This window comes from Orycteropus afer, unplaced genomic scaffold, assembly GCF_000298275.1.
Source record: "Orycteropus afer afer isolate SDZICR_OR568_19922 unplaced genomic scaffold, OryAfe1.0 scaffold00050, whole genome shotgun sequence".
Lineage (NCBI taxonomy): Eukaryota > Metazoa > Chordata > Mammalia > Tubulidentata > Orycteropodidae > Orycteropus > Orycteropus afer.
This window is the reverse complement of record NW_006921637.1, coordinates 6,150,033-6,173,019: the sequence shown is the minus strand read 5'-3', so window position 1 is coordinate 6,173,019 and position 22,987 is coordinate 6,150,033. Positions and strand designations below refer to the sequence as shown.

Genomic DNA, 22,987 nt, shown 5'->3' with positions numbered 1-22,987 from the left:
TAGCAGCCAAATACCTTAACCACTACACTACCAGAGCCCCATTCTCAGGTCCTTAGAGAGTCTATTTTTCTTGTACTCAAATTGAGTGATTTTTAGATTCATTGCAGTTGGCAGTGTGACCAGGCCTCAAAGTTGAAAGTGAAATAACATATCTTGAAACATTTTATTAGACATTTGCATGTATAATTAACACATTGCCCTCAAGTCAATTACAATTCATAGCAACTCTATAGTACAGAGTAGAACTGTTAAGGTTTCCAAGGCTCTTAATCTTTATGGGAGCAGATCACCAGGTCCTTTTATCCCACAGAGCAGCTGGTAAGTTCAAGCTGCTGACCTTTTAGTTAGCAGCCTGGCACTTAGCCACTGCACCACCAGGGCTTCTTCATGCAAAACTAGAATAGTCTAATTATATCAGTAGTATTTTTATAAATAATTTGGAAAAACAGATAAATTCAAGATCACTTTCATTTTTTCCATGTTTTGTGAGGAAAAAAATACTTTTAGCTTGAATCTACATTAGGTTTGATCACCATAATACTACAAAGTACTACCTAGTATTATGGTTTTAACATGGGTGCTCAGGCTTACAAAGAAACTACAAATAGCTAATGTGCCTGTTACCTTTTGACTGTGGTAGATAGTTTCATTTAGACCCTGATTAAAATGTTGTTGTTGTTATCTGATATTGAACTGATTTTTACTCATAGGGACCCCATGTGGCAGACTAGAACTGAACCAAAGAGTTACCTAGGTTGTAATCTTTATGGAAGCATACTGCCAGTTCTTTCTCCCATGGAGCCCCTGGGTGTGTTCCAACCACCAGCCTTTCAGTTAGGAGCAGAGCACTTAACTATTGTGCTACTTGGCTCCTTGGAACTTTAGTGAAATGAAATAAAATTACTAATTTTTTTCAAAGCTGAGGCAAAATAAACTCCAAAACTTACATAGGCCCAAAAAGAATGTGATTAATATGGAGTTGCAAATGATTAAGTGCTTGGCTGCTAACGGAAAGGTTGGAGGTTCAAGTCTACCCAGAGTAACCTCAGAAGAAAAACCTAGTGATCTGGTTCTAAAAAGTCAGCCATTAAAAACCTTATGCTGCACTTCTGCTCTGACACACGTGGGATCACCATGAGTTGGAGTTCAGTCCATGGCAACTGATTTGGTTTATGTAAAGAAGCACTTGGTAATCTTTAAGTCATTACTTTAGATTCTCTCTTTTCTTCTACAAACTTAATTATCCACTGTATGCTATACTTTATTTGGAGGGAAAAAAAATCAAAAAAGATGTTTTCTCTAATCAGGCCTGCAATCAATTTCGTTTTTTTTTTTTTTTTTAAATCTGTTTTGATATTGAAAAACCGAGTTTGTTTGTTTAAAAAAAAAATTCAAGGATCCCACTCACTTCATAGTTAAAGGGAAATGTGATCTAAATAAGGGTATAATCTTAGAACTGAAAAGACCATTGCTTTATTGTAACAGACTTGTCTTTTTGTGAGTATATTTCATAGAGCCATACTGTGTACCTTGCCTTTGCCTGGAGAGGGTAAAGGTTTGATTAAAGGAACAAAGCTATGATGAGCAGACAAGCATGTGAGGAGTTGCAAGCTTCCATTCTTGCCCAGCAGTTTCTCTCTCTTCTTCCTTGTTGACCTCACTTCCTTCTGTTGTGAATATCATCTTCCTTGAAGTATTGAAGTTGCATTGGAACTGGGCTCAAGACTTGTTCTAGTTAAACAGAATACTTTTGGGATTTCAAATATATGCTAACTCTGAAGCACTGAAATGACAACAGTTTAGGGAGCATCCCCATTTCCCTCAAACAACAAGTTCCTCAGCATTCATTCTCTGAAGTAATGAAATAATGAACTAAATCTTCCAAACAGATGGAAACATTGTAGTCCAGATATTCCAAACAGGACCTGCTTTATATATGAGAACTGTTCATTCAGGTCTAGTGTGAATCTTGATCTTTCTCACCCCAAATGGCTCTAACAGCTTACTTACCCTTGTCTTCATTTCTGTGTCTTTCCACAATTCAGTATAGAATTGTGTCATTTAAGAGCATGAACTTTAGACCCAAACTGTGTGGGACAGAACCACAGCTCTGGCCCTTGTTGTTGGTGGGTGCCATCAAGTCAGGTTCCAACTCATAGCTACTCTATGTACAACAGAATGAAACACTGCTCTAGTTCTGCGCCATCCTCACAGTCATTGCCATACTTGAACTGATCATCACAGCTACTGTCAATCCATCTTGTTAAGGGTACTCCCCTTTTTCGCTGACTTTAAAGGTTACAACCTAGGAAATGCTTTAGTGCAGTTCTACTGTCACATGGGTCCCTATGAGTCAAAAATCGATTCAACAGCAGACAAGACCATCAACATTTTATCCAGGATCTAACTGAAACTATCTATCACAATCAAAAAGGGTCTCCTTTTTCGCTGACTGTTTACATAACTTTAACCAGCATGATATCCTTCTCCAGAGACTGGTCCCAAAGTATGAGAGATGAAGTCTGGCCATTCTTGCTTTAAGGAGCATTCCAGCTGTACTTTGTTCTTCTAGCAGTCCATAGTACATTCAGTATTCATAGCCAATTCCATAATTCAAATGTATCAGTTCTTCTGTGGTCTTCCTTATTCATTGTCCAGCTGTCACATACCTGTGAGGCTACTGAAAATACTATGCCTTAGGTCAAGTGTACCTTAGTCTTCAAAGTGATATATTTGCTCTTAAGCACTTTAAAGAGGTCTTTTGAAGCAGATATGCCCAGCTCATTATGTTCTTTGATTTCTTGACTGCTGCTTCCATGGGCATTGATTGTGGATCTAAATAAAATGAAATCTCTGACAATTTCAATCTTTACTCCATTTATCATGATGTTGCTTATAGGTCCACTTGTGAGGATTCTTGTTTTATATTGAGGTGTAATCCATACTGAAGGCTGGAGTCTTTTATCTTCATCTAAGTGCTTCAGGTCTTCTTCATTTTCAAGAAGCAAGATTGTGTTGTTTACATATCACAAGTCGTTAATGAGTCTTCCTCTAATCCGATGCCTCATTCTTCTTCATATACAACTTCTGGAATTATTTGCTCAGCATTCAGATTGAGTAAGTATAGTGAAAGGATACAATCCGAAGCAGACCTTTCCTAATTTAAACCTTTCAGTATCCCCGTGTTCTGTTTGAAAGACTGCCTCTTGGTCTATGTACAGGTTCCTCATGAGCACAATTAAGTGTTACGAAATTCCCATTCTTCACCATGTTATTCATACTTTGTTATGATCTGTACAGTTGAATGCCTTTGCATAGTCAATAAAACACAGCTAAACATCTTTCTGGTATTCTTTGCTTTCAGCCTAGATCCATATGACATCATTGCTGATGTCATGCCCTCTTCTGAATCCAGAATTCCCTGTTTTTGTACTACTGCAACTCTTTTTGAATTATCTTGAGCAAAATTTTACATGCATGTGATTATAATGATATTGTTCAATAATTGTTGCATTCTTTGAAATGGGCACAATTATGGATCTCTTCCAAGACAGCTGGCAGATAGCTGTCTTCCAAATTCCTTGGCATAAATGAGTTTGCCTTTCTAGCACTGTGTCTATTTGTTGAAACTATCTCAAGGGTATTCCATCATTTCCTGGAGCTTTGCCAGTTGCTTCAGTGCATCTTAGATTTCTTCTTTCAGTACCATCTATTCTTGATCATATGCTGCCTCCTGAAATGGTTGAACACTGACCAGTTCTTTTTAGTACAGTAACTGTGTACTCTTTCCATTTTCTTTTAATGCTTCCTGCGTCATTCAATATTTTGCACATAGAATCCTTCATTATCACAACTCAAGGCTTGAATTTTTTCTTTAGTTTTTTGAGCTTGAGAAATGCTGAGTCTGTTCTTCCCCTTTGATTTTCTAACATCAGTTCTTTGCACATTTCATTATAATACTTTATATTGTCCTCTTGAGCTGCCCTTTGAAATCTTATGTTCAGCTTTTTTACTTCATCATTTCTTCCATTTGCTTTTGCTACTCTTCATTCCAGAGCAAATTTCAGAGGCTCTTCTGACATGCATTTTGGTCTTCTCTTCTGTGGTTGTCTTTTTAATGGCCTTTTGCTTTTTGTGTATGTTGTCCTTGATGTCTTCCCACAGCTCATGTGGTCTTTGGTCACTGGTATGCATTACATCAAATCTCATCTTCAGATGGTCTCTAAATTCAGGTGAGATATATTCAAGGTCATTTTCTGGCTCTCATGTACTTGTTTTAATTTTCTGCACCTTCAAATGAACTTGCATATGAGCTCTGACCCTTATTGCTCTGTAACTTTGGACAGGTCACTTAGCCCAGCCATGCCTTAGATTCTTTTTCTATAAGTTAGAAATAATAATAGTTTATAAGGTTTAATATAAATGAAAACAGTGTCTAGCATGTGGTAAAACTATATGTGTTGACAATCATTATGATAATTTTTTTATTATTACTGTTCTGAAGCACTTTGTGTCCTTAAGGTGTCTTGCTGTTGTCTGCCTTTTGCAGCATTAGCATATGATTACTATGAAGATTTTGCTTCACTCAGATGGCTCAGGTACATTTCTATGCATGTCTGATTTAGCAGATTGGGTTCCTTTTCAGTAAGTTGTAGATGTTGTCTGGCACATTTCCCTGGACCAAAGAGGGGAAATGTGAGTTAACCTGATTGAGAAAAATTGATTTTAAAAGCATAAAACCTCTGAAAGTGAAAGAAAGGACATTTGTATGTGTTGAGAAAGATAAGAATAATTTCATTTAAGCTGAACAAACAGGAGATTACCCCAAAGATCGTATAAGGAATAGCAGAGAAAGGGACCTTACAATATAAGCATGACTTTGGATAAAAACATTTCACCATTATGCGAAGAATCATTGTCTTCTAAAGAGAATACCATCTGATATTTGTACTTATATGTGTATGTATATCTATCTATCTATCAATATATATTTTTTTACTGTAACTTTCTCTGGTTTACTTGATTGATATAGTTATGTTATATCATATTTAGGGCATACTTCTCTTTAGAATAAGAATAGAATTCACTAATCCTCTGAGAATTTAAAGTTTCAGGGCATAATGTTAAGGTTGATGTGTTGTAGCATTGGCAAAAATACTCCTCTCTCATTTGTTTAATAGAATCAAATGGTAGAAAAGTCAGTCACAGAGCCTTATTATTTCAGGAGCCCGCTGCTATTGTACATTCTTGGCATATTTTCCAATAATGGTATCATAAAGTATAGTAATAGAGCACTTACTTTTCCAAAGAGCTGATTCAAGTTAAAATTATCAGTAACCATCCCCTCCCCTATTCCTCCTTGTCCTACTTAACCAACAAACAAAAACCAATAGTACTCTGCTTAACTAAATGTATTTATGACAAATATATGGTAGGTTAAGAGAAGCAGAAATATTAAGCCACAAGTTCCATAAAGACAGAGACCCTGTCTGATTTGTTCAATACCATGTACTTAGCCCCTTGTGCGATTATTAATAATTGTTAACTTCCATTGAGCACTTACTTATGCCAAGAAGAAACTAAACAAGTTGACGTCGAGTCAGTCTTGATTCTGATAACTGCGTATTTCTCAGACTACTCCCTAAGGTTTTCAGTGGCTGACTCTTTGGAAGTAGATTTCCAGATCTTTTTTCTGAGGCACCTCTGGGTAGACTCAAGCCACCAACCTTTTGATTAGTAGCTGAATACTTAAACCATTTGCACCACCCAGGGACTTCTTTACTATGTACCAGGCACACATTAAGCTGTTTCCATGCATTAATTCATTTAATTTTCAAAACAACTCGTCACTGTTACAAACCATTGTGATCCCCAGGTAAGGAACACAGAGGCAGTGAAATTGGACCTGAGTCAATAGCTACTAAAATGGTGAAGCTGGGGTTCAAACACTGCCTCCAGAGCTTTGGTTCCTAAACAAGCCCTGCCCGTACTTTTAGTACAGCACATGTTCAATAAATGTTGAAACAAAAGAGAAGACAAATCAAGATAGGGAGGAAAGTAGGGAAGGAAGAGAAAGCAAGGAAAGAAATGAGGAGAGTAGGGGGAAGAGAGAGAGAGAAAAACCAGGAGCAACTGAGTTGAAACTGAAGGAAAGCAAGAGAAAGAGAGCGAGTGAGACTTTGGGGATGATGTCCAAGAGTGCAGTCACACCTTATCACAAAACCTCTTTGCTAACACTGTCAGTTACTTTCTTAATAACTGTCTACAGACTGTGCGTTTAACCATGATTACAGATCATATCCCAAGTAATGTTAGTTGGCTCAATGGTACTTTGAACCATTTTTTTTTCACTTGTAAAAATGAACTTAGTAGTCATTGCTATATTTAGTAGGATAGAGAGAATGTGCAGTCAAAAAGAAGCTTTCTTATTGACTTTGAAATTTATAAAAAGGCTGGAAATATACTTTTTAATTTCTATACTATCTGTAGAGATTAAGCAGGAAGAAATGTGTAAGTTAGAAATTCTTACTCACTTTTTAAAATTTTAAGGAAGGTGATATCTAAATAATAGAAATCTTACTTTCTGTTTTATCCCTAGCTCTTCATAGTTATTTTAGAGTAAGGGTACAAACTCTATATCTGTATTATTTTACTAATTTCTTGATTATTTTTCTACCATTTTTTGAGAAATAGAAATGTTAAAGTTTCTAATTATGGATTTGTCTACTTTCCTTTTATGCTTAAAAACAACCTTAAAATTACTTTAAAACTGACTATAAAAACTTCTAAAATCAAGTTTAGTATATGGGATATTTTTTCTTTAGCCTCAAATCTTGTTCTAGAAGTTACTATCTGAAGTGAAAGATGGAGCTGTTTTTTTAAAAAAGTATGCTTTGGGATACATGAGTGCAGTGTAGTCGATTTCTCTTTTTATATTGCCTTTCTAGCCTTAGGGAGCTCTGCTGGTGTAGTGCCTAAGGCGTTTGACTGCTAACCAGAAGGCTGACAGCTCAAACCCACCAACCACTCCTCGGACGGAAGATTGGGCAATCTACTTCTGTAGGGATACTGCCTTGGAAACCCAAGGAGGGGTCATTGTGAGTCGAATCAACTCTACGGCAGTGAGGTGTTTTTTTTTTTTTTCCCTTGGCTTTATAGGTTTATGATTTTGCAAGAAAAAAAAAGATTGGCTGGGCCACAGTCTTATGAAGGATTGGTTAGTCTACTAAGCAAATAGGATGTCTAAAACCACCCAGTAGGATTAATTGACCTTGAGGGAATTGATTGATTACTCTGCAGATTAAATAATTATTGTTTACAGAGGGAATTGGTTAGTTCACAGTTATGGTGGGAGGACTGTGACTTGAAACTACCAAGAAGTAGGCTTACATAAAGGCCAGTTGCAGAGTTTGAGGGGGACTTCACTACTAACAAGAAGAAGAGCCCAGAGCAAAACCTATCCTTTGGACTTGGGGTCCCTGCTCTGAGAACCTTTATATACTAGAGAGAGACAGCTATAACATTGAGGACAGCAGGAGATGGTGTGAGGCTGCATGGCAGTATAAGCAGCTGAGAAATGGTAGCAGCAGTATGAGTGAGCTTGCTAGCCTAGGGAGCAAGAGGGGGCTGAGCACCTTTGGGCAAGAGGCTTGCTGGTAGAGTGGGTTGCCTTTGGGTACTTTGAGGAGCTAAAGAACTTTAACATTTGCCCTAGCAGGGCACAGCCTGAACATATAGCAGAGAGAAGGACCTTCTGCTAGCACAGCCAAGAAGTTGCCGAGAGCTGTCCTGGTTGGAAGCTACCCTAAAGGACAATGTTGAAACTGTCTCCCAAGTTGTATCCGGTTAATTCCAGGTGGATCCTGATCCTGAGTTGTAACCTGTTACTTCTCCAATAAATTGCATATTTTTGAGTGTGGTCTGTGAGTTCTTGGTAGCCATTACAACAAATAATCGAACTCAGCAGAGATGTAGAGAGTGCTATGAAGGGGATTACAGGGCAGAGACGTAGAGAGTGCTGTGGGGGGAATGGATAATGTTAAAAGTAGTGAAAAAGTTGACATGGAGGTATGTGTGACCTCTACCCCATAGGAATCAGCTTTGGGTTGATCCTGATTCTCAACCCTCCTTTTAAAAGTTAGATAGCTTCTGATGCTACTGGATTGGAACGTATATGTATAACATGGATTAGAATAATAAATTTTAGAGATACTCATGTGTAAAATTATTGTCATTGGGTTTCCTCTTACAAAAGATCCTTAATTATTGAAATGTTTCCCCTAAATATTATCCAAATGACATAGAGTCATTTATTCAATCAATATGGTTTTCTTAAAAAAAAAAAAAGTATTTAATAATAGAATTAATAATTATTACTCTCATTTGCTAAGTTCTTATTTTATGTTAACCACTGTTGTTGGTGCTAAGCATATATTATCTATCATTGATTATCTTATCCTCACAACAACTCTAAAAGGTGGTTGTATTACCCCTATTTTATAGATAAGGATCTCAGAGTTACATAGTTAGTTTCAAAGTTCATACCCTGATGACTGTCAACCAATTTGACTCCAAAGTCTTCTTTGCTTGTTTCATATTCTCAAATTTGTCTTCCTCTTAGCATTTTTTTAGTGTGAGAAAGAAATAGGTTTAGTGATGTGGGATAAAATGCACCATAGGTTTTGAAGGTGTGGCTTCTGTTCTTGCTTAGTCATTTATCAGTCATGTGGCCTTACAGCAAATGTCTAAATCTCCCTGAATCTGTCCCCTTATCTATAAAAGGGAAATAAAAATTCTTGCCTAGCCTACTCACAATGGAGACGCATTATTTGTTTGAGAAAATATATTTAGATATTTTGATTACTAAAATGTGTTAGGAAGGATATTTAAATATATTCAGTTTAACTTAAACCTGTGACTAGATTATTATTGCCAGATGTTCTTATGTGTAATTAGTTTCGGTCTTGATACCTGGTGTACCAAAAACCAAACACACTGCCATCAAGTCAATTCCGACCCATAGCAACCCCTTTGGGTTTCTGAGGTGGTAAATCTTTACAGAAGTAGATTGTCCAGTCTTCCTTCTGGTTAGCAGTCAAATGCCTTAGATATTAGCCACTAGAGCTCCTTGATACCTGGTATAGTATGTCTTTGGTTATTTATTTATTTATTTATTTTTGAAAAAGAAAAAACAGTTGCCATCTAGTTGGTTTCAATTCATGGAGGAGTTCCAGGGTGGCGCAAATGGTTAAACACTCAAATGGACACCGAACAGTCAGTTCAAACGTACTCAGAGGCACCTTGGAAGAAGATCTGGCAATCAGCTTCCAAAAGGCCCCTTGATAACCGTATGGAACAGTTTTACCCTGTAATACAAGGGGTCCCCACATATCTTCAATTATAAAGCCTGAAGAGTGTTCTGAGACTGTATATGATGTAGATGTTGTCCATGTATACAAGCCTTTGAAGATATATGGAAATTTAATATCAGGCACACTCATTATTAAACTTTACAGTAAACTTTCCAGTAATCTAAAGGGGAACTCTGGTAGCGTAGTGCCTAAGGCACTTGACTGCTAACCAGGAGGCTGGTGGTTCAAACCCACCAGCCACTCCTCAGAAGGAAGATGGGGCAATCTACTTCCGTAGTGATACTGCCTTGGAAACTCACGGAGGGGTCACTATGAGTCAGGTCTGACTCGACGGCACATAACAACAACAACAACAACAACAGTCTTCTAAATGGAATTACTAGACTTGTTAGATTAAATAGAACTAGTTAATTGAAACTTATTCTTAAGGTTTCTAACCCAAAAACCTTTGAGAACATGTCAATAAGTACAATACTGTGGGGAAAAAAAGTGTGTGTGTGTATGTGTGTGTGTATCTATATATATATCGAGGGCTTCTTTATGGGTATCGGTTATATAGAGTTGAAGATATATAAGCATTTGACTTTCCTAAAATTCCTATTTCATTATGACTTTTTATTACCATTTGGTTTTTCATGTAAAACTGTAGATGTTAAAATAAGAAATTGAGGGAAATTAGAGTACTCAAAATAGAGCAACCATGATAAAATTAAAGAGAATGATGAAATATTATGAAAAATTTACCTGATGTTGCTGAACAATTTGTACAGAGATTGTCAATGGGAACCTAATTTGCAGTATAGCTTTCAGCAAAAACACATTAAAATATTATTTTTAAAAATGCTGGCTGAGTGGTGTCATTTAGATTAGCCACAATATAAGACTTTTCTATAATTTTAAAGAGTGGTCAGAAACTAGTTGACAGTTATCTACTCGGAGTTTATTTTTATGATGCAAGACTTTGCATTCCCTTGACAATCATGTGACTGAACTGATTCTCAAATGGAAAGATAATTGACTGAGTTGCCAAAATGTATTGAAGTTATTCCATCTTAAACTTTTACTTTATGATCAATAACATAGCTTTATGTATACTAACGAGTTTATGAAGCAGTTTCATAGACATGTCTAAATTTTTTTACAAGTCTTTGAATTCAGCAGGTTAGGTGGTCAGTGGTGTCACTAGGGTGGTGGCACCCAGTACACTAACTCTTGATGTCACCTGCCCTTATAGACCTCCTCCTGTACCAGACCATACAGAATCCTTAGTAATATTTATTATCAATTTTAATCATAGAATAATATGTGATAAATATAGTTGTAAACTAATTAAATGCAGTATTTCTTAGACTATATGAACATTAACAAAAAATTTGTTTTGTAAAATCTTTCTACATTAATTACATTATTAGTTGCTGCATTATTACTAACTATGTAAAATACTTTAAAAAAAATTCTCCTTTAATTACTACTTCATTCTCAAAAAAAGTTATTTAGGTAGTTTCATAAATAATAATTACCACAATATTGTAGCTAAAACACCTGAAAATTTGACAAAATCAATGAGTATAAAAACACCAGGAATAACAAAAACAACAGTGTGTGATTATATGAAATCATATGATAGGAAGCATCATTGTATTTGGATAATAATGATAGGTCTAACTGGTATGCATTAGAAGATTCAAAAAGTAAATTCACATAGAATTTTAGCCTTGTAGGTATATTGATACACTTAAGCTGGGTTTACTAAAAAGTTTTTTGTTGTTGTCACTTAACTACATTAATATTTTTATTAAAAATAAATTTCTGCTAAAACACTGCACAGAAATTTTATACAGTCATTTTGGTGTTACCCTCTAGTGACACCACTGTGTGGTATCATTGCACTTTAACAAATGAAATAACTAAAGCTGAAGGATTATTGTTAGCAGTGGAACTATAGGCAGATGACTTGTGTAGCTGAGATGAACTCAGGTCTACAACTTTCCTACTATGCCCTACTACTGTTCTCATTTAAATCAAAATTGCTGATCCACTACCAGGGTTTTGAAATGGTTCATACTGACTTTATCCATTGCCGAGAATTTGCATTTCCACCCGTTACACAGGCATTGGTTTTATACAGACATACTTTGGGGATATTGCTTGTCACTTTTGGTTCCAAACCAGCACAATAAAAGCAATAAAGCAAGTCACATGAATATTTTCGTTTCTTAGTACATGTATAAATTATGCTTACACTATACTGTAATCTATTAAGTGTGCATATTTAATTGTACATTATGAAAAAGGTTGGAATTGTGAGAATTACCAAAATGTGATATAGAGACACAAAATGAACACATGCTGTTGGAAAAATGGCACCAGTAGACTTGCCCAACGCAGGGTTGCCACAGACCTTCAATTTGTAAAAAAAAAAAAATATCTGCAATGTATCTGCAATGTATAATAAAAGGAAACAAAGTAAAGTGAAGCACACTAAAATGACGTATACCTATATTGAATCAGAATCTACATTTTAAGAAGATCCCAAGTGATTCTTAAAGGTCTTATAGATGTACATAACAATCACTTGGGCATCTTGTTACAATGTAGATTCTGTTTTAGTAGATCTGGAGTGGAAATTCAAATTCTCAGCAGGGGGTCAAACCAGAGTGAACCAGTTCATAGGCCTGACCACTCCTCTGTAATTCTACTATAACCTATTTTAATCAAAAGAATGAACAATGTATTCAAGATTATCAGTGTTCTTAATCACACACATAAATGCTCATACATATATATAATATATGTAGAACACAAATATATACACGTATATATGTGTTATTGTTGTTAGGTGCTGTCAGGCCCATTTCGACTCATAGCATCCTCAGTATAACAGTACAAAACACTGCCCGATCCAGCACTAAACCATCCTTATTACATTCGTTACTGTACTTGAGCCCATTGTTGCAGCCACTGTATCAATCCATCTTGTTGAGGAGGTCTTCTGTTTTTTTGCGGACCATCTACTTTACCAAACACGATGTCCTTCTGCAGGGACTGCTCCCTCCTAATAACATGTCCAAAGTACGGGAGGCAGAGTCTCACCATCCTTGTTTCTAAAGAACATTCTGGCTGTACTTCTTCCAAGACAGATTTACTTGTTCTTCTAGCAGTCCATGATAGTCTTCGCTAACAACACAATTCAAATGCATCAATTCTTCTTTGGTCTTCTTTATTCATTGTCCAGCTTTCACATGCATATGAGGTTATTGAAAAAACAGTTTGGATCAGGTGCACCTTAGTCTTAAAAGTCACATCTCTGCTCTTTAACAATATTTTGCTGAATAGCAAATACTGAATAGCTATTCAGTATTTGCTATTCAGCAAAATACTGCTGATTACTTAATACTAAATACTTCAATATTGAATACTGAATACTTCAATATTGAATACTGAATACTTCAATATTGAAGTATTCAATACTGAATACTTCAATTTTGAAATTTGAGTCTTAAATATGTGTGTCTGGACACATACAGATATATATATTTAATTTTATTTTGTTGTTGAGACTATATACAGAAAAACATACAGCAATTCAACAATTTCTGCATGTACAATTTAGTGACATTAATTACATTCTTCAAGTAGTACAGCTATTTTCACCTTGCTTTTCTTATTTGTTGCTACCCCATTAACATAAACTCACTGTCCCCTATGGTTCCTATCTAATCTTTTAAGTTGCTATTGTCATGCTGATTCCATATAGATAACTTTTTAAAGAGCAGAATGCTCAACGCAGACCTTTTTTACTAGTTAAACTAAACTATTAGTTGATTTTAAGAAGACTTCAGTGGATAGTTTTGGTTTAAGTTTTAAAGATTATCCAGGAAAGTGGTTTCAAGAGTTCATCCAGCCGGCATGGCTACAGAAAGTCTGGAGTACATGACGATTTGAAAATCTGTTCTGCACTTTCCCCCTTTTGATTAGGATTGCTCTATAGAATCTTTAATCAAAATATTCAGTAATAGAAGCCAGGCACTATCCGGTTCTTCTGGTCTTATGGCAATGGAGGCAGTTTGTTCATAGAGGCAATCAGCCACACATTCTGTTTCTTCCTCCTGTACCTAACTCTTCTTCCTCTGTTGCTTCATGCAAATAGAGACCAGTTGTCATGTCTTGGATGACCATTTGCAAGGTTTTAAGACCCAGGCACTACCTCACAAATTAAAAGACAGAACAAAAATATTAAGCATGTTATGAGACCAGTTAAATGGGATGTGCCATGGAACCATGACCCTAAACCTCCAGATAAAGGAACAAGATCCCATGAGGTGTTTGGTTGTACATAAGCAGCCTCAGCAGTGACTTTTTTTTTTAATTGTGGTTTGGGTGAAAGTTTACAGAGCAAATTTGTTTTCTCTTCAATATTTCATACACATTTTGTTTCGTGACATCGATTACAATCCCCACAACGTAACATCTCGCTTTCTATTTTTTTTCCCTTTGGTTAGCTTTTCCATGTGTTCTTTCCTATGCATTCCTGCCCTCTGAGCTTTCTTCCTACGCAAATGCTTCCCCTTCTATATCTCAAGGTTGGTTGTTCTAAGGAGTGCACCTCCCTGGTGTAATTGTTCACCTTGTAGGCCTATCTATTGTTTGGCTAAAAGTTAAGGTGTGGGAATGAGTTCAGTTCCAGGCCTGAAGAATGACTAGGGACTATACTCTCAGGAGTTTCACCTGTCTCTATCAAACCAGTAAGCTTGATCTTTTCCATTATTTTGTTCTACATTTCTCTTCCACTCTATTCAGGATTCCATTGTTGATCCCTTTCAGAGTGGTTGGCAGTGGTAACTGGGCACTACCTAGTTCTTCTGGTCTGAGAGTCATGTAGGCTGAGGTTCCCATGGGCTACTAATCCCTTCAGTTTGTTGTTTCCATGTATCTTTGATTTTCTTCACTCTTCTTTGCTCTGTATGAGAAGAGAACAATTGTTGCATTTTAGATTGCTTCTTAAAAGCTTTTAATGCCCCAGTCTCTACTCACCAAAGTAGGATGTGGAGCACTGTTTTTGTGTAGTATGTTCTGCCAGTTGAGCTTGGCATGGTTCCCAAGCCTGTGTGCTCAGCGACTCACTCCATCAAGGTGTGTGTTTGTGGATAAGAAGTTATCATAACTTTACCCCCTGTTAATTCTATTAAATATATGGGCATTTTTATGCCACATATAAACATGTACATAGAAATATTATCTGCTAAATCTCTATGTGGTGATGAATAAAGTCCCATTCACCTACCCATACCTGATCATCGCAGCTGTCTACCTATGTGCCCGCCCATAGATTAATGTTTGGCATTACTGATAATGCAGTAATGTGTATGTAAAAGAAATACTTTTACATTTAGGACACTTAGGTTGTTTCTGTCTCCTTGCTATTGTGAATAGGGCTGCAGTGAACATGGGTGTGCATATATCTGTTTACGTCCTAGCTCTCATTTCTTTAGGATATATACCTAGTAGTAGGATTGCTGGGTCAAACAGTATTTCTATTTCCAACTTTTTTTTTTTTTAATTAATGATTTGGGTGAAAGTTTACACAGCAACTTAATCTTCTATACAGCAGTTCACATACACTTTGTCTCATGACATTGACTGCAATCTCCCACAGTGCACCAGCTCTCCTCCCATTTTCTCCCCATGGCCACCTCTTCCTTGTGCCTTTCCCTCCCATGCACTCCTGCCCCGCAAGCTGTCTCCCTGTGCATATGCAGCCCTTCTATTCTCCCATGATTGATCTCCCAAAGGAGTGTATCTACCTAATGTAAATCTTCACCTCATATGCCTGTGTTTTGTTTAGCTGAAAGCCACAGGAGTGAGTTCAGTTCCAGACCTGAAGGGCAGTTAGGGGCTGTAGTCTCAGGGATTTTACCAGGCTCTATTAGACCAGAAAACTTGGTCCCCTTTTTTTTTTTTTTTTTTACTGATTTTGAGTTTTGTTCCACATTGTTCTCCAATTCTATCCAGGATCTCCTACATAGATCCCCCTCTGAGTGGTTGACAGTGATAGCCATGCACTATCTAGTTCTTCTGGTCTCATAGCCATATAGGATAAGGATCAGATGGTGTATCAATCCCTCAGCCTAATTGTTTCCATGCGTCTTTGGTTTTCTTCATTCCTCTTTGCACTGAACGAGGAGAGACCCATCATTGCATCTAGATGGCTGCTTGCAAGCTTTTAAGATCCCAGTCACTACTTGTCGAATTAGGATGTAGAACAATGTTTTTGCGTAGTATGTTATGCCAATTGAGCTTTGATTTTCCCAGCGACCATTATTTTCAACTTTTTAAGGAAGTGCCACAGCATTTTCCACAGTGGTTGTACCATTTTACAGTCCTACCAGCAGTGTGTGAGAATTCAGTCTCTCCACATGCTAACTAGCATTTATTTTCTGTCTTGTTCAACTTTGCTGTTGTTGCTGGGGTGAAATGATATATCATTGTTTTGATTTCATCTGTCTATTGGCAAGCATTTCTTCATATGTTTGTTGGCCACCTGAATATCTTCTTTGGTGAAATGTCTGTTCATGTCCTCTGCCTAGTTTGTTTTTTTGGTCTTGAGGCATTGAAGTTCTCTATAAATGTTAGGGATAAGTCCCTTCCTGGGTATATCATCACCAGTTCCCCCCCACCACCACCCAATCTGTAAGTTCTCTTTTTATTTTTTTAGAGAAGTCTTCTGATGTACATAAGAATTTAATTTTTAGAAGGTCCCAGTCATCTTGTTGATCTTCTGCTTTTTATGCACTTTTGATTATGTTTGATTATTTATTTATGCCATTATTTAAGGCCCCTAAGTTTTCTTGTCCACCACTTGTCTGTCAGTTTTTCATACTGTTGTGGCTTATGTGTTGCTGTGAGTTTGAACGCCAATGGTATTTCAAACACAAGAAGGGTGACTGATGGTGGATAGGTTTCAGTGGAGCTTCCAGATGAAGTCTTGGAAGAATGAAGGGGGGGCATCCACTTCTCAAAGAATTATTCAGTGGAAAGCATATGAATAGCAGGGCAACATTATGGGACATAATACTGGAAAACTTCATGAATAGTCCTGAAATATAGTCTGATATAGTGCCAGAAGATGAGGTCCTCAGGTCAGAGAGCACTCAAAATATGACTAAGGAAGAGCTGCCTACTCAAAGTAGAGTTCACCTTAATGTCGTGGATGGAGTAAAGCTTTTGGAACCTCCATTTGCTGATGGGATATGAGTCAAAATGGGAAGAAACAGCTGCAAATATCTATTAACAATTGGAATGTGGAATGTACAAAGTATGAATGTAGGAAAAGTTGAAGTTTTCAAAAATGAAATGGAATGTATACAGATTGATAATCATAGCCATTAGTGAGCTGAAATGGGCTGGTTTTGGCCATTTTGAATCAGATAACCATACGATCTACTATGTCAGGAATGACAAATTGAAAAGGAATGAGGTGGCGTTCATTGTCACAAAAATGTTTGAAGATCTACCTGAAGTATAATGCTGTCAGTGATAGGACAGTAGCCAAAGGCCTACAAGGAACACGAGTTAATATGACTATTATTAAAATTTATACACCAACCATTAAAGCCAAAGATGAGGAAATTGAAGATTCTTACCAACTCCTGCAGTCTGCAATTGACCAAACATGCAATCAAGATGTATTGATTATTACTGGTAACTGGAATGAGAAAGTTGGAAACAATGATGAATCACTGGTAGTTGGAAAATGTGGCCTCGGTGATAGAAATTACACTGGAGATTGAATGATAGAATTCTGCAAGATCAACAACTTATTCATTTCAAATACCTTTTTTTTCAACAACATAAATGGCGGCTCTACACATTGACCTCACCAGATGGAATACACAGGAATCAGTTCAACTACATTTATAGAAAGAGAAGATGGAGAAGCTCAATATCTTCAGCCAAAACAAGGTAAGAAGCTGAATGTGGAATAGACTATCAAAGTACTCATAATCAAGTTCAGGTTGAAGCTGAAGACAAAACAGTCCATCAGAGCCAAAATATGACCACCTGAATTTGGAGACTATCTGATGAATAGATTTGATGCATTGAACATCAATGACCAAAAACCAGATGAATTGTATGATGACATGAAAAACATCATACGTGAAGAAAACAGATCATTAAAAACACCAGAAAGGAAGAAAAGACAATAATGTATGTTAGACAGGATTCTGAAACTTGCTTTTCAATGGAGAGTAGCTAAAGCAATAGAAGGAATGACAAGATAAAAGAGCTGAACAGAAGATTTCTAAGAGCAGCTCAAGAAGACAAAGTCATTTACTATAATGAAATGTGCAGAGACCTGAAGTTAGAAAACCAAAAGGGAAGAACACATTCTCATTTCTCAAGCAGAAAGAACTGAAGAAAAAATTCCAGCCTCGAGTTGCGATATTGAAAGATTCTATGGGGAAAATTTTGAATGATGTAGGAAGCATTAGAAGAAGATGGAAGGAATATACAGACTTACTGTACAAAAAGAATTAGTTGATGTTCATCCATTTCAGGAGGTGGTATATGAACAAGAACCAGTGGTATTGAAGGAAAAAGTTGAAGCTGCACTGAAGAACTTGGCAAAAAACAAAGCTCCAGGAATTGATGGGATACCCATTGAGATGTTTCAACAAACGGATGCTGTGCTGGAGGCACTTACTCATCTATGACAAGAAATTTGGAAGACAGCTACCTGGCCAACTGACCGGAAAAGATCCATATTTGTACCCATTCCAAAGAAAGGTGATCCCACAGAATGTGGAAATTATCAAACAATATCATTAATATCACACACAAGTAAAATTTGGTGAGATAAAGTCTCGCTTCCAAGGAGTATTCTGGCTGCACTTCTTACAGTGCATATTTGTTAGTTCTCCTTTCAGTGTGTGGTACTTTCAGCATTTTTCACCGATACCACAACTAAAGAACATCAAATATCAGCTCTTCTTTGGTCTTCCTTATTCATTGTCCAGCTTTCACACACATATGAGACGACTGAGAATACCATTGCTTGGGTTAGGCACACCTTAGACTTCAGAGAGACATCTTCGCTCTTCAATTCTTTAAAGAAGTCTTTTGCAGCAGATTTACCCAGTGCAATATGTCCTCTGATTTCTTGACTGCTTCTTCCATTGATGTTGATTTTGTAAATAAGTAATATGAAACCTTTGACAACTTCAGTCTTCTATTTATCGTAATGCTGCTTATTGGTCCAGTTGTGAGTATTTTCATTTTCTTAATACTGAGATGCAATCCATACTGCAGACTGCAGTCTTTAATCTTCATCAGTAAGTGCTTCAAGTCATCTTCACTTTCAGCAGACAAAGTTATGTAATCTGCATATTTGCAGGTTGTTAATGACTCTTCCTCCAATCATGATACCATGTTCTTGTTCTTATAGTCCAGTTTCTCAGATTATTGGCTCAGCATACAGTTTAAATAAATATGCAGAAAGGATACACCCTGATGTACTCCCTTCCTTATTTGAAACCATTCAGTATCCCCTTGTTCTGTTTGAACGACAGCCTCCTGGTCTATGTACAGGGTCCTCATGAGCACAATTAAGTGTTCTGGAATTCCCATTCTGCGCCTAACCCAAGCCAGGGTATTTTCAATCACCTCTTATGTATGTGAAAGCTGGACGATCAATAAGGAAGACTGAACAAGAGTTAATGCTTTTGAGTTGTTGTGTTTGTGAGGAATACTGAAAGTACTGTGGTTTGCCAGAATGAACAAATCTGTCCTGGAAGAAGTGCATCCAGAACGGACTTTGGAAGCAAGAATGGCCAGATTTTGTCTCACCTACTTTGGTCATGTTGTCAGAAGGCACCGTTCCCTGGAGAAGGATATCATGCTTGATAAGTGGAAGGTCTGCGAAAAAAGGGGAAGACCTTCAATGATATGGATTGACACAGTGATTGTAATGATGGGCTCAGGCATAGCAAGGTTTGTGAGGGTGGAGCATGACCAGGCAGTGCTTTGTTCTATTGTACAGGGGGTTGCTATGAATTGGAGCCATATGATGGCACCTAACAACAATAACAACAACATAAAATTCTTAGTTGACATTTTTTTTTTTTCCAGGTTTTATATATGTCATCCCATTGCCTGCTAGCCTGCATGATATCCTCCATGAATTGAGAGCATAGTCATAGTGGTTGTGGTCATTGGTAACTTTTCATTTTTACTATGCTTTCAAGATTCTTTATCTTTGATTTTGGAGGGTTTGATTATGAAATGTCTTGGTGATTTTCTTTTGGAGTCTATCCTGTTTGGGTTTTATTGAGCTTCTTCAATTGATATCTTCTCATTTTTCATTATATTAGGGAAGTTATCTTCCAACAAATCTTCAACAATTTTCTTGGGTTGTATGTGTGTGGCTTCCTGTTCTGAAATTCCAATCACATAAAAGTTATTTCTCTTTATAGTTTCTCATAAATTTTAGACTTTTTTATTGTTCTTTTTTCTGATTGATCCTTTTAAAAAAATAGTAGTAGAGATTTATCTTCATTTTCACTAATTCTGTCTTCCTTTGATTCAGTGCCACTCCTTTGCCCTTTCAATATACTATCTATTTCTGAAATCCTAGTATTAAAGTTCTGGATTTCTATTTGCTGTTTTTGTATGATTTTTTATTTTTCATTTATTTTGTTTGTTCTTGTATTGTTTTACTATATTCTTCTAGATTTTTGTCTGTTTTCCTTAATTTTGTCAGTGCCTTCTTTTATTTTGTCAGTGTTTTCCTTGATTTTTTCAGGGTTTTCCTTGGTCTCCTAGTCCATTAAAAGTAGCTCAATATAATTCTTGTTAATTCCTTATCAGGTAGTTCTAATGCCACGTTTTTCCTCAGGACATTTTCTGGCTGTGTATCCTGGTTCCTTGTTTGAACTACTTTATCTTGCCTCTTTGTGTGAACTGTGATTTTCAGTTTTCTCTGAGACATTGTGATGTCTTTGTATTTATATTGGTGAGTCTGTGTTGGTGTGATTCACACAGGTTTTTGTTTTTTGTTTTGCTTGATTGTGTTTTGATAATCTAACCCAGCAGAACTGGTGTGTGCTACTCTGTTTGCTAGTTTGGCAGCAGTAGGCACTCACCACTTGTTTCCTGGCGGGTGTGATAGAGGATGAGAGAGTGTACAAATCTCTGTTAGCTGTTCATGTAGAGCTGTTCAGGGCAGCTTGGACTGGTATTGGCCATCATCTGTCATTGGTCATTTGGTACAGAAGTAGGTTGTGGCCCTCACTCAGTGAGTGGGGCTGCAGGAGGTGCAGGACATGTGTTTGGGTCATATGAGCATGGTTGCTTTCTGGTCATCAGCTATCGGTCTGAGTGCCTGTGAGTCCTCAGCAAGTGGAGCTGATTATCAGGTTACTGCCTAGATCAGAATGCTGGTTGCAGATATTCAAATGGCTGCACCTTCAAGCCAGTCAATAGTCCATTGTTCCATTTGACTCCTTATTCACTGTTTTCATTCAATTTCTTCCAATTGGTATTTAATCCACTTCTTTATACTTCCCTTAAAAGCTCAGGGTTCCGTGATTATCTCTTGTATCTGTTTCAGTTGGTTTTCTTGTTGTGGCTTGTCCGCTAGTTCCACCATCTTGCCAGAAGTATAGTTCAGTTAGTCACAAGTATACAATTTATTGACAACCCTTAACAGTAATTGGCTGTGCAAGCCTACCCTTAATGTTTGCAGTTTATTTAATTGGATAATATTGAAACTCAAAAAACAAAAGCACACAAATTAAAGTTTCTTCTTTACATTAATAATCCTCTCTCAGCAATAAAAACATTAGTAAAGATTTCCTATCTTTTTGACTTTTCTGTGTATGTGTGTGTGTTTGTGTGTGTGTATATATATACACACACACACACAATTTTTGTTAAAATTATCATATATATTTTTATCTATAACTCATCTTTTGTGTAGATATATTGTGTAGATACATCTATTGTGTAGATATATCATGATATTTTTAAAAGTGTTGGACCCTCTCCAGGTTCTCCTAAGCCTGATCATTGGTCCTCCTGACTATATTGTTACCTCTAGAAATCTTATGAAGAGTTTAATGTTTAAAAAAAAAAAAAAAGTAGAGGTCAGCAAAAAATGGGAAGACCCTCAGTGAGATGGATTGACACAGTGGCTGCTACAGTGTGCTAAAACATAATAATAATTGTGAGAATGGTGCAGGACTGGGCAGTGCTTAATTCTGTTGTATACAAGGTCATAATGAATTGAAACTGACTAGATGGCACCTAACAACTATGCTACAAGTTTTTTTTTATTTTCTCTAAGTGTGTAGTAATAATAGCAGTTTTCCCCAGTGACTTTTAAATCCATTATAAATGTACTTACAGGCTGGAAGGATGACATACATATATTTTAAAAAAATGTGTCAATATTACATGGTAAAGTAACTTCCTCATGAGGTGGTAAAAAGGGCAAGGCATGGTAAAACTATCAAATATTTCAGATTAATGTAATTTTAGAAAGGAAATTATAGCCAAACTGTCGTGATGACTCAGCAAAATTGTATTGACTAATGAAAACAGCATCTAACAACAATGAATAATTAAAGTATTTTATAAATATATATTTGTTCCTGAAGTTTAATAGATTTTATTTTAAAAATTAGAGTGCTAATAATAAGTTTCTTTTAAGTTAAATATTCAGTTTGGCTCTTTTAAAAAAAGAAAGGTAAGAAACCTTAACTATCCCAGAATATAAAATATATAAACAAATAAATAAGTAATCAGATCTTTGCTATTAATTTTCCTTGGATGTGTATAATTTCTATTAATTTATTTTACTTTTCTTCCTATTTTTATGATTGGAGAAAGAAATGTTTATGATTAGAGAAAAAATGCTATAATTCGATAAAAGAAATAATTTCTTCCTTATTTTCATGTTTTGAGTAAGGTAGTTTCACAACCAATTGGATTCATTTAACTGTTTTAACGAAGCTGACACAGGTTACTGAATGATGCTGTCTGTTTAGTGACTTCAGATGAAAGCAATAAAACTTGGGGAAAGAACACAGTCTGTCGCCAAGAAGAATTTGAAGATGTGAAAAGGAATTTCAAGAAAAAAGGTTGTACCTGGGGACCAAATTCAATTCAGATGAAAGAAAGAACTGACTGCAAAGAAAGGTACAAGTATGATAACCTTGGTTTTGCTTGTGACAGACAGCAGTGCCTCTTTCAGTGTGGTGTAGACCAGACTTATCTTTTAAAAAGCAGTTACTACAGATGGACTTGAATATTAATTTCATTCTTTAGGATGAGCTTATTAATACTAATTATGATTTAGTTAAGCACTTTAAAAACTTCCCTGATTTATTTTTGTATAACTTTAAGGTTTTATTTATACTTTGTTAGTTATTCAAGACTTAGAGTACATATGTGTTCTCTTCATTATCTTAAAAATACTGTAATTGCGGGGAGTTCCAGCAAGATGGCGAGCTAGGCACAAGGACTGCACAGACGCTCTTCAACAAAGAAAAGGGAAACTAATTAACACAGACACAGAAGATAATCTTGGACCCCTGAGCCTTGAAGGGAAGGATACA

General features: G+C 36.4%; 1 protein-coding gene across 1 annotated transcript in view; it reads left to right on the top strand.

Moving 5' to 3' along the window:
- Window positions 1-22,987, top strand: part of MAP3K21 (mitogen-activated protein kinase kinase kinase 21) — a 142,313-nt gene that overhangs the window by 103,632 nt on the left and 15,694 nt on the right. The window contains exon 7 of the mRNA XM_007938480.2: window positions 22,418-22,568. Within this exon, the coding sequence (XP_007936671.2) occupies window positions 22,418-22,568 (151 nt within the window). The remainder of the gene's footprint in view (window positions 1-22,417; window positions 22,569-22,987) is intronic.